We start from the raw sequence: 13,364 nt of genomic DNA on the forward strand, positions 1-13,364 counted from the left end.
ATGATGGCAATCCATTGGTTTTAGACAGAGGGGTGACATCTGATTTATAGTTGAGCAGAGGAGAAAGAACAAGCAAATAAGCTAGAAAACAGCAATAAGTGAGGTGGGAGGATAATCAAAGTTCAGGAGAGGAGGATGACAGCAATGAATGAGTGGTTAATTAGGTTAGTAATTGAAATGTCAGGTAAGATGATTTAAAAAATGGCTGTTCAAGTTGGGAACCTGGAGGTTGATGGCAAACTTTATAGAGATGTTTTAATGGGATAGTTGGCAAAGAGAATAGTTGGGTAAGGAAGTGGAAAGAGCAACTATAAAAAAAAACACAAAATATTTTTCAGTGAAGAGGAACACATAGGAGCAGCAGGAGGGTTAGTTGGGTAAGAAGAGTATGTTTGTTTGGGTTGATAATGGAGAACTACGGTAGAGATGGAGACATTGAAGATGCCAGAGGCAGCAGGTAATTTTAGGTGAAAAGTCCTTGAAAAGTGAGAGGAGGTGGGATAAGGGGCAGAACATCCTACTACACCTTTCTGAACAGATGCTCTCTTTATACTTTTAAGGTCAATTGATGATAGAAATGTGCGAATTTTGCTGAGTATCATGGCTGGTTCTAGATTAATAATAAAAAAAAGTATATTACCCAAAAACATGGCAGAAAGAAATCATTCATTTGGGAAGAAATTTTAATTTACTTTAAAAAATTATCTTTCAGGTGCTTCAAGAAGATCTAGAACAGGAACAAGTCAGGGTCAATTCTCTCACTCACATGGTGGTAGTAGTCGACGAATCTAGTGGGGATCGTGCAACCACTGCTTTGGAAGAACAACTTAAGGTGAGATGATTTTCTTTAATACACTCAATATGAAATGTAAAATAATGAATTGTTATTTAGAAAATAATTTGAAAGTTTATAACATAATTTGTATATTACCAATATTTAGAGTAATATATATAGATATAGATATAGATAGATATATATAGATATGCTCATTTGCATATATTGGCTATCCCTGATTCAAATATATATATATATTTTTTAAACTAATTTAGATTATATCCCATTTGAACATAATTACCTTTCATCAACTATATACTGTTTGCTCACATTAGCTTCCTGGCCTTTGGTGAAATATATAAATGTAGATTCATTTTTTTATTATAGTTGAATAACATGTATTAGATAATTGATCAAGGGATTATTTATGCCGCTTTAAAGATACAGTCTAAGAGAGGACAAAGGTAAAAAACATAAAAAGCATTACATTAAATCAGATAACATAAATTAAATACCTTCAGTGTATTTTTTCCTGGAAGTCTTCAGTTGTAGTCTTGATGAGGGCATAGCAGCATGTTTAAGTTATGAGAGTTTTGTTGGAGCAGATACTTAGCCTTTTAAGCCCTCACTCACCTGAGTCATAGTAACTGTGTGCTTGGAAACATGACCAGCACATATAAACACAATATAATGTGGATATTGTCATATTTTTCTCTTCTCTTCCTAATAGGGAATAATAAGGTTTTACTGTAAAAAATTAAAACAATTTCAACAAAGCCAAAATCCATACACAGAAGCATCAGTAATATGGGAAAAATACAATTTATTATTCTCAATGTGACATGTACATTCACATATATGTACAATTACAGATTGTATTTGAGGTATTCTTTGTACCCACCAAATTCCTGCTTTTCCTTTGTGGTAGTTCAGAGCCAGTAGTCTGACACATCTAAGGATTTAATCAGCGTTGGTTTAAATAGCTTTATCAGCTCAAGGTTGTACTAAACATAGTTTCTCTTACTAAACTTATAACAGCATTTCTTAAAGCCTTATCTCTGTTTGTTCTCTTTTCATGTGAGTTGTGTGTTGTTTTTTTAGCCCAGGGAAATGTCATTTCCTCAGGTTACTGCTTTAGATTGCCAATCTACGATGTTATCTTACTTGCCATTATTAAACAACAAAGAGAAAACTCTTGAACTGCTACAACTGAGCATTTAATTTATACTAGTTACTCATGTTAATTGCTTATGTTTCAATGAAACTGTAGGGATTGCAGATCTAAAAAGGCTTAGCAGTGCTGATATTATAATGTATCATTGAATATATGATCAAATATCACACACACACACACACACACACACACACACACACACACACACACTTATGGCCACCTAAAGGACTAGTGAAAGGCCACTGTTTTACCTATTTTAAGGAATTCTGTTGTTCTGATACAATAGTGTTGTGACTATTTAAGGATGGTAAAATTCTAATACTGTGTTTCTCAGAAATTTTCAAAAAGATAAAAGAAGGCTAGAAGAGAGTGACTGATTAAAAAAATTAAGGCAAAAGTTTTTCTAAGTCATAGAGTATTTCCAGTTAAAATAACTACTGAAAAAAAACATTTTGGCATCACCAGACCTAGTACTACTATCTACTAATTATTCCAAGGTGATGCCTATGAGACGAGGCCACCTGTAAAAACAGTCCATAGAACTGACAAATGTTCACTGGGTTAGAGCTTAGGTAAGGATAAATTAAGACTGGTGGTCCTAAGGTTTTCTATATTTTTATCCTACTTGCTTTCATTTTTATCTTGTTTTCTGTGTTTCACCCAGAGACATCTACCCAAATAGCTTTGCATATATTGGCTATCCCTGATTCACATAAATTCAATCTCCCTTTATCCATGATTGTCTCCCCCCTTAATTTGTGTTGACTACTACTTCCCAACCTCCTTTCCCTCAACTTCCTTTCCCCTTTTGATACCCTCCTTTTCATCTACATACCTTCTTACCATCACCTTACTTTTAGATAATCTAGACTAGTGTATATGTATAAGTGGGCAGAGTTAGAAGGAATTAAGTGGTGAGAAATCCCCTGCTTGAGTATTTCTTTCTTCTCATTCCATCAGATTCCTCAGTCCCTGAGGAATTCACGCTGCAGTTCTATGCCTTATTTAACCATTGGTTTGAATTGCCCTGGAATGCTGGGCTCTCATTTGCCTTTGAAATTCTGATGACTCTTTCTTAGGTTCTTTGCAAATAGACCTAATCTTGTCTTACCTAGTTTAATTTTTAAAAGGAAAGGGAGGAGGAAGAGAAGTTGGTAGAGAGGAGGAAAAGAGAAGAAATAATAAAGGATAAGAAGTCAGATAAATACCTACATTGGGAGGAGCCTCTTGAACAGCAACACAAGTATCCTTTGCAATGTGATAAAAATTCCATGTGTGCATCTGTAAGGTCCCAAGACCCCCGGTGAGTCCGACGGAGGGGGCGACGACCCCAAGTCAAACGCAGAGACCGTAACTTGATGCAAAAGCAAGAGGTTCTTTATTACAAGCGCAGCGCAGGGGCTCTCAGACAGACAGACAGCAACACAAGGGAAGTGCTGGCTGACTGGAGCCCTGAGCAATTGCAGGACATGAGTTTATAAAGGCAAAAACCACACGCAGGTGGCCGGTAAAACAGGGAACTAGGTTAACAGTTAACAGTTGACTCATCTCCTAGGGGGCAGACCTGTGTTAGTAGTTGACTCCTTTCCTAAGGGGCAGGGTGGTCTGTCTTTACACATACCGATCCCAAGAAGAGATAAGATAGCTATGCTATGACCAGACCAGGGCACCAGAGCTTACTGGAAAGGTCAGTTAAAACACAGGAGGAGGGGGGGTTTTCTCTTTGTTCTTACAATAACCAGGGCTTACTGGAAAAGTTAGTTAAGAGGGGGAAGGGAGGTTTCAGCGGCCTTACATTCCCCCCTTTTCTTTGAACTTCCATCTCAATCATGAGATGGACTGCACTTTTATTTCACCGTCGCTAGGGGCCCATAGTGAGCACACAGAACTATCAATTGAACTATTTTATACACTCAACAAATGGTCTGGTGGAAGGGAAAGAAACCATTTTAGCTTTAACAACTTATATTGAAATAGGATTTTCTTCTTAAAATTCCTCCATGGCTATTAAAAAGCCAAATCAAGATAAATTTATTTACTGTCCTGATGTTTGCATAAACACAACAAGAATGGTAACTGACTACCTTTGCTGGAATTTCATGGTTGAACCTTAATGTGCCCCGTAGGGCCAGGAAGCCAAGCCATCCAGCTGCCATCAAGCCTGCCTGCAGTATCTGCTGAGTTAGGTGAATCCCTCACCTGTAGCAACTCTACCTGAGCCCATGCTCCAGGCTTTAAGGCCCATCTCAGTAGCCCTCCTACTCGTTGCGGCCCAGAGTGTCTGGGGGTTTCGCAGGGATGCAGAGGCATCCTTATTGCTCCCCTTTTACTCTTACCAACCGCCAGTGATGGTAGGGCATGGGCCTGACGCTCCAGCGCCAGCCATCTTCAGGGCTCCCAAGCAGGATACCAGGCTTTCTTCGTGGCATTCTTAGTGGCTTCAAGTCTTTAGAGCTCAGGCAGGGCTCTTTAAAACATGATACTCCAGTCAAAGTTTTCCGTTAATAAAACCATTATTAGGAATCAGTCTTATTGGATCTATGCAAAGCCTCATGTTTGCCATGACTTATTTAGCATTGCCAGATTTCGGAGGAATTACATAAGGAGAAAAACATACTGATCTGCTCTAAGATTTTCTGACTTTCCTTGCTAATTCCTTTTCATGGGTTTAAAACAAAACAGTAACTGTTGGCATAAAACCTTCTTTCTATGCATAACCATGCCTCAGACCTTCTATTCTAAACAGGCTTTTTCTAGCTTTACTACCCCTGACATGGCATGGTGACTCAGGCCTGCAAGACAGTATTACAGGCTGTCAACTGTTAGCTGTCTCTCAACAGAGACCAAAACCTGATGGGCACCCTTCCCTGCCCAGTTGGGCACCTGCCCCCTTGGCAGCTAGGCACCCTTTACTTTTGGGGGTCACCCCACACAGCTCCCTTCCAGGACAGCCAACATACATTCAAACCTGCAAAAGAATCAAAGGTTAATATAACATAAACATAATATTGGCATCATGCCGCTTCAGGTAGCCAAATCTACCACTAAACATGTGATTCTATAAATGGTCCTTGTCTCTTTGGAGCCATGTCCATGAAGATGCAGGCATTATCTAAGTGTATTATACAGTATTGTGGGGGGTCCTGGTGACAGGAGCGATCGCGAGTCATGTTACCGGCATCAGGCAGGTCAAGCACGCCGTAGCTTGAGCTTGAGCAGGTTGGGTTGATTTCGATCGATTGATGCTCCATTTGGTGATGAAGTCTTTCCGGATGGACCCAGGTTGTGATGCCGCCTACCTTGAGAGCGGTGGGGGTCGTCAGCCCCACAATGTAGGGATCCTTCCAATGTGCCTCTAGGTTCTCCCGGCAGTGCCTTCTGATGTCGACCCAATCTCCTGGTCTGTGCTGATGAGGAGTTGGGGTTGGGCTGGTCTCATAGATGGCGCGGAGGCGTGGCCAAATGTCCTCGTGCGCCCTCTGGAGCCCTCTCAAGGAAAGAGATAGTTAAAGAAAAAGCGACCCAGTCCTCGCCAGTCTCTGAGTCAGATTCCTCCTCTCTTGGAGAACTTCAAAGTCCTGATGGCTTCTAGGTAACCCTGTTTATCAGTTACAGCGCTCTGCTTTCTTGCCTTTCTCTCAGTTCCCTTTGTGGCAGAGCAGCAACCAGGCCTCTTTCAAGGGAGTGCGCTAGTAGGGGTACCAGCCCCTCCTTTGCTAGCAGCAACAGGTACCAAACCCTTTCAGTACATTTGACCAGCTTCATTCCTGCCCACCGTTACAGATTCTAAGGCCCATTGTCTTCCTTTAACCAGCAAGCTAAATGACACTGGCCTGTATTATGTAATTCAGCACAGGCAGGGGGAAGGGCCCATGGAATCCCTGCCCTGAGGAACTGTGAGCCCCACCCTTAAATGTCCCAATCAGACTAGAAAAGCCACAAATACCTTTTAAATCTACCCCAGAATTCCAAAATCCCAACCTAGCATAGAATATACTTCCACATTTACATGAACAAATAATTATACCCAAGTAGACATACAAACATTAAATAAACATTTATACTTACATCCTTTCAGTGAACAAATACTTTTACAGTCTTGGGATCTTGAGCAGACAGGAACAGATGGGGAGGGCTCCCTTTCTCACATCCACCATTAGTGACCAGTCCCAGCTCACTGGTATATTATTCATTTAATATTTTTTTTTCTTTTATTATATCAAGGCCATGCTTTTCAGGTAGCTAGAACTTTTAGCCTTAATTCTTAGGTGATTAGCAATACATTTTAAGAGACACAGAAAAAAGAAAAATCTTTCTTGGGTAACCTAGGTAAAACTTAGGAAAACATTTTCAACACTTAAAAACAGTTCTCAACATAATAGGATTTAGTCTTGACCATGGAATCAATTACTTTTAATTTGTTTATGATATTATGTATAACTGTGGTTCTACTGCTATCATACCACTGAAATTATATTAAGACCGTGATTGCTAATTTATTAAGTATTAAATAAATCCATGAGGCTAGCACACTTTTTGCCCCATCAGCATTTCCGCAGTAAAACTCCGCCTTAAAACTCCACCTCTGAAATTCTATCCTCCCTTAGTAAGCAGACACTCTTTTTGTGATTGGCTAAGTCAGAGGGTGGGCGGGGCCTTTGCTGTTTCAAGATGGCGGCCCCCAGGGGAGCGGCAGGCCATGCGGCCAACATGGCGGCTGCCAAGTCAGGCAGCTCAAAGTGGCGGCTGCCAAGTCAGGCAGCTCAAAGTGGCGGCTGTCTACACTGTTCTTTGACAGAGCAAACCAAAACCCCTAAAAGATAGATGACCAACATTATATTTTAGACAAACAGAAATCTCATTAGCTGTTTATACCTTTTATAATTATCTTAAAGCATATCAATCAAATTTAAACTGGTTTTTGTATTAAAAAAATTTTCCGTTGAGATCATAAAATTAATCCTCCTTTTTAAATCAGACCAATGAGTAACATATTTTGAATTCCTAATCATTTAAGAGAAAACACATTTTTTTTTTCAAAAACAAGTTATACATTAGATATTTAATTAATTTCTCCCGATTCAATTTGCACTTTAAACTTTCAGAGCTTACAAGTCAAATATTAGCAGTTCTTTGATTAACTACACTTTTATATTTTTAAGAATAAATTTTAAAATCTAATAATTAACTTTAAACCATGTTTTTTCTGCACGGGGAAACTGAGAAGCGAACTTGTAGGTATTAACAAAATGACTACTGGCGGAAAGCTGATTTCAAAGGAGCCACCTTTTGGCCGCTTGACCTTTTCTGGGAAGGTCTCTAGCAAAAGGTGTAGCCATTGAAATGCAAATTAACATTCCTAAAGATGGCTGCTGGCAGGAATTGGATTACCTACATGCTAGGGGAAGGGCGTGTCTACCCCTCCTTCCATTAAAAAAAATATGTAGCTTTAAACTTTTTCAATGGCAAGAAAAGAGACTTTTACATTTAAGGATACATTTCAAATAAAATATAAGGCATTTTCAATTAATAGATTAACTTCTATCATCTAGACTTCATACTAGGCATACTCAGATCAACATTTCAGCATTATAAATTTCAATACTTTATATTATTTGAACTTAAAAGTTTTAAGTTTCCAGCCAATAAGCCTGGCATAACTGCTAAATTTCAAAATGGTCACAATTTTCCTGCTGGGGAAGTCAAGAAATTTCAAAAGAGCTACTTTAGATTGCCTTGGGAAACCAGCCTGTATTTCTTTCTCAGGTTCATCTTTGCCATTTTTAAGACCAAAACAGTCTCGGGTTTTTATTCTGTACACAGCAAAAAGTCAAGTCCAGCTCAAATCTATGCGCACTCGTTTTTAAACTGGCCTTTTCCCTTTACATGTGCACAGAAATCCCGGATGCATTTATAAATTTGTAAATGCTTTTCAATTACAAGAAGGATTTTAATTTTAGAATACTTGGGGAGGGGGTGACCTGTTTCCACAGACCCTCACTCAGGCGGCCGCCCGACCGCCACACAAAGGAGGGGTGAGAGCAGTCCCCCTCCCTTCACATTTATATACTTTCACCAGATATTCATTCAGAGTTTAAACAATCCCTTCAACTCTTAACAACTTCCCCATTCCTGAGGGAGCTCTAAAGCCTCCCCCAATCTCCTTGAAATTATTAATTCAGCAAGTCCACAAAATAAGACGGAAACACAAACAACTAAAGGGCCCAAAGAAATACAGCCTTCCAACTCCATGGAAGCAAAAACAAAGACAAAAAACAAAACAAACCGAAAGCCAGACGTTGGCTGCGCGCCAACCAGCAGGAGCGACCCGCCTTTTCTCAGATTGAGGGGTTAAGAGAAAGAGGGGTGCTGCTTCCTTGGCCCATGTTACCTGGATGGGAGAAGAGGAGTAAAAGACAAAAACAAAGAACAAACAACGATGCGACAAGACACCGGATCCACAAGAATTTACCCAGATACAGAATGCCCGCTGAGGGATGATATCCCTCCCTGATGCTAGTCCGGCCGGACACGCGAGTGCCCGTTGCCGGACAGCCCGAACCAGAAGTGACCAAGACCTCCTCTTGGTCACCACCCGTCCCTGGGGCGTCCCCCAGGGTGACAGTTTTTCTGGCTGAAGTCCCTTTGACCAGAGGAGCCGACTCCTTACGGAGCCGACAACCTGTCTTCCCGAAAAACCAAAACTGAGAACGAACAAAAGACAAGACAAACACTGAACGACTCCGGAGTCTGCTTACCTCCAAGACCGATGTCGGCGCTTGAGGGGTGGTCGCCCCAAATCCCGGACGAGCCCCCAAATGTAAGGTCCCAAGACCCCCGGTGAGTCCGACGGAGGGGGCGACGACCCCAAGTCAAACGCAGAGACCGTAACTTGATGCAAAAGCAAGAGGTTCTTTATTACAAGCGCAGCGCAGGGGCTCTCAGACAGACAGACAGCAACACAAGGGAAGTGCTGGCTGACTGGAGCCCTGAGCAATTGCAGGACATGAGTTTATAAAGGCAAAAACCACACGCAGGTGGCCGGTAAAACAGGGAACTAGGTTAACAGTTAACAGTTGACTCATCTCCTAGGGGGCAGACCTGTGTTAGTAGTTGACTCCTTTCCTAAGGGGCAGGGTGGTCTGTCTTTACACATACCGATCCCAAGAAGAGATAAGATAGCTATGCTATGACCAGACCAGGGCACCAGAGCTTACTGGAAAGGTCAGTTAAAACACAGGAGGAGGGGGGGTTTTCTCTTTGTTCTTACAATAACCAGGGCTTACTGGAAAAGTTAGTTAAGAGGGGGAAGGGAGGTTTCAGCGGCCTTACACATCAGAGATTGTGGACTGTCATTTCCCAGAATAATTCTGTTATAAGTAATAGGAAGAGTGTTAGGAAAGGGAAACAGGTATATGAACTTCATACAAGGGGGAAAAACTGGTAGGGACCTGATAGGAATCTTTGAAGGCTTTTATTAAAACAAGGTCTGGTCATCCATAGCTATTCCCCAAGGTCTAATAGTGTTGAATGCTCACTTACAACTTCTTTCTCTGCCATGATGTCCCATGTCACCACGATGCCTTAATCCATTTGGTTAAAGTAAGCTGAAGTACCATCCAGAGCCTCAAAATTAATACACAGTGGTCTTTAGTTAAGAAATGCAGATGGGAAAAATCAGGAGTCCTTGATTTAGTACCATAAGGGAGAAATGTGCCCTTTATTATCTTTTAAAAAATACTCACTCAAGGATATGATTGCATTGATTTTTAGAGAGAGAGGAAGGGAGGGGGGAGGAAGGAAAAGAGGTAGGGAGGGAGGGAGAGGGAGAGGGAGAGAGGGACAGGGAGAAGAGAAGAGAGAAACATCAGCCTCGACCAGGGATTGAACCCTTTTTGGTATAAGAGAAGACACTCCAAACAACTGAGACACCCGGCTGGGGCTGTACTTATAATCTTGAGTTAAAACTCTAAAAATAACTCCTCATAGAACATCTTTACATGTGTTGACTTATTTCTATGAACTGTAAGTTACATTTTCTCTAACTTTGAAAGACTTTTAGAAGTCTTCATTTTAAAAGGTTTGAAGAAAAACAAAGTTAGATTAGAGCACATGCTTAGGGATTCTGAAACATGGCATGGCTTATGAAGGATAATATTCTGAAAGAGCAGTCTGTTGTAAATTAATTTGATTCTCTCATCGGTTCAGCTTGTCCCTCAGCAATGTCACCACCGGTCAGAAACTTGTCCTTAACTTTGAGGCTTGTAGGATGTCAGTAGACAGAAATTCTGATTTATAAACAATGATGCCAATAAATAATTTTATTGAGAAATAGCTTGGCTAAATAACTGAGGTTGTAATTTATGTAGAGTCCCCAGTCCTGGAGGACATTACCATATCTCTTCATAATATTCTGCATTCCATTTTTCATTTTTCCAATGAGTACTTATTATGCTCTTTCTGTGTCCAGGGATTGTGCTGGGTAACAGGTAAAACAGTGAGCAAAAAGAAAATTTGTCACTTCCTTCCTAGGTCAGGAATGAGTAATTTATGAGCTGACTGCTTTCCTTGGAACTCTGAAAGAATGGCAGCCATTTCCCAGCTCCTTCTTAGAAATCAAATGCTGATGCCTTCTCATCTGTGGTGGGCTTGGTGACTGCTCTCTTGATACCTGCAGTCTAGCAGAAGACATAGTCCTTAATCAGATATTTACAAAAATGAGCCAATATTTAGGAATAGAGGCATTTTTTTCTATGAAGGAAAGGAACAAGGCTTTGTAGCAAAAAAATTAATCTTACTTAAATTGGAATTTGAAGGCATGAAATGATTCCCTAGAAAAGTGATGTTTAAGCTAGGATCTAAAGGATATGTTGGAGGGAGCTGTACAAAGTGTGTGCAAAGACGATTAGTGGAGATGGGTACAATTTCCAGGAAGGAGAAATAGTATATCAAATGAGCATGTTACCCTCAAGGAACTGAAAAAGGGCCAATTTAGCTACAATTGAGTTCAGAACAGTGCTGCTAGAGTAGGCTTGGCAAGTAGACAGGAGCTTACCTAAGAATTGAAATTTGTGTGTGATACTAAACTCCACAGTAATTCATTCAGTCAAAAACCATGTATTGAATAGCAGCTCTCTGCCAGGATGACAGCTGGGATGACTGTGATGATGAGGAGCTGAGGCAACAGTTACAGAACCTGCCCTTCGGACCTGCACTAACCAAATGCAACCAAAAGTAAAATTATGGCCATAAGTTCAATGTGCCAAAAATATAAATTGCTAGATGACCTAGCTTACTCTAGAAGGTCAGGGAAATAGAATTAATTAGGCAATGCTAAAGGGGAAGAAAGTATTCTGGACAGAAGAACAGCATTTATTTATTCATTTAACAAAAATATATTGAATGCTTACTTGGTGCTAGCCGAAAATCTAAGCTTTGAGGTTAAGGATGGATACAATATAAATCATTCCCCTATAAAGCTTACATTCTAAGCATGCATCATAATAAGCACATTTTATTCTATGAAAAAATGTGATAAGAACAATAAGGAAAAATAGACAGGGGAAGGGAGTAGTGGTTAAAGGAAACTACATTGAGAAGATAGCATTAGAAGAAAGTAAGGGAGGTGTTTTGGAGGTGCGCAGGTCCTATGGGGCCTTTTACCTTTGAGAAATGACAATAAATGGAGCATAGAGACAGCCCTTTGTTCTAAGGAGATAGCTGCTTCCAGTAAAAAAGAATAAGAAACATGGTGAGGCTCATAGATTACAGGAAATGCTCTAATGAAAACATCTTCCAGAGAAAAGGCAGTGCTGTTAAAGTCCCATTATTAGATATGTTCTTCTATACAAGTTAATACTTGAGAGGCCAACTAGATGTATTAAAGGTGTCTGAGGCCACACACCCAGGAGTGTTTCTGGCACATAAAAGGTATTTGGATCATTTTGTTAGATGACTTTAATCCTAAAGTCATCTAGCTGTCTACCATTTTGGATCATTAAAGGTATATAAAAAAGGATTAATGCAGACAAGCATCGTCTTTTGAAGAATAACCTGGAAAATAAATTTTAGAGCAGATTATTAAACTTGAAATTGTGCACACATATTTGGTTTCTTGCTTATCTGATGAAGTCAATAAACTTGGAATATTTTTTAGGAATAGTTTTTGAAGATTAGAAAGTCCTCTAAGCACTAAGATACTAAAATCAAGACATGTGAACCAACTTTATATCAGATGACATTAAACTATTTGTTCAAAGGTTATGTGGTATTAAGACAGATTCTTTTGTGAATTTATTAAGTTGATGCAATGGAATGGGCATATAAAGAGTTTTATTTCCTTAAAGTATTTTGCAAAACCTCCCATAATATGTTTGCGGATAAGGTGAGCCTTTCACTGCATGAGTTGGTGGAGAACATCTGTGTTTTAATATATTTATTTCTGATATCTGATTTATGTGCCAGAGAATATGACTGAAAATAACCTGCAGTGTCAGAAAATTGAGGGAAAGAAGCCATTGGAAGATATAGCCAATGAATTGGGTAAATTTTGCTTGAGCAGGAGTGGTTAATGGATGATTTCCTCTCCCACATGACTTTAGATTATCACTCAGGGGTCCTCAAACTACGGCCCGTGGGCCACATGCGCCCGCCAAAAACATTTATCTGGCCCGCTGGGTATTTTTGCCGCCACTGCCTGTCCTGCTTAGCAGCCGACTCATCCCGGGCCCGCAGTGCGCATGTGTGGAATGTCTGAGGGACAGTGAACTGGCCCCCTGTTTAAAAAGTTTGAGTACCTCTGCAGGAGTGGTTAATGGATGATTTCCTCTGCCATAAGACTTTAGATTATCACATACAAGTGTCATATACTGGGAAAAGTATGTTTATTGTTTGAAATGTTGCTGTTTATAAAAAGCAATATATTTAAATAAATTGAGTAAGTTTTTGATAAGAAGGTCTGACTTTCCATCCATACATGTGAATATAAATATATATATGCTAGAGGCCTGGTGCACAGATTTGTGCACCAGTGAGGTCCCTCAGCGTGGCCTGTGGAGATTGGGCCAACATTGGTAGTCCAATGCCGCCTGCCATTCCTGCTCATCCCAGCCCTGCTGTGCCTTCTGTGGGCTCACTCCCAGTCAGTCCCCATCAGGAGAGGCTCCCGCCAACACAGCAGCACTTGCCAGCCATAAACCCTGCATCTGGCATCCATCAGTCAGCTGAGCGGAGCAGCACTCCCGCTGTGGGAGCGCACTGACCACTGGGGGGCAGATCCTGCATTGAGTGTCTGCCCCCAGGTGGTCAGTGCATGTCATAGCAACCAGTCGACCAGTGAGTCAGTCACTTAGGCTTTTATGTATATAGATAGGTGTGTGTGTGTATAACCATATACAAATGGGTATATGGTTTTAT

At 40.5% G+C, this 13,364-nt stretch overlaps 1 protein-coding gene across 3 annotated transcripts in view; it reads left to right on the plus strand.

Moving 5' to 3' along the window:
* Nucleotides 1-13,364, plus strand: part of DMD (dystrophin) — a 2,282,236-nt gene that overhangs the window by 643,932 nt on the left and 1,624,940 nt on the right. For all 3 annotated transcript variants that reach the window (XM_059679269.1, XM_059679268.1, XM_059679270.1), the window contains exon 13: nucleotides 713-832. In XM_059679269.1, coding sequence (XP_059535252.1) covers nucleotides 713-832 — 120 coding nt within the window. The remainder of the gene's footprint in view (nucleotides 1-712; nucleotides 833-13,364) is intronic.

The sequence above is a fragment of the Myotis daubentonii genome, chromosome X (assembly GCF_963259705.1).
Source record: "Myotis daubentonii chromosome X, mMyoDau2.1, whole genome shotgun sequence".
In the NCBI taxonomy this organism is placed as follows: Eukaryota; Metazoa; Chordata; class Mammalia; order Chiroptera; family Vespertilionidae; genus Myotis; species Myotis daubentonii.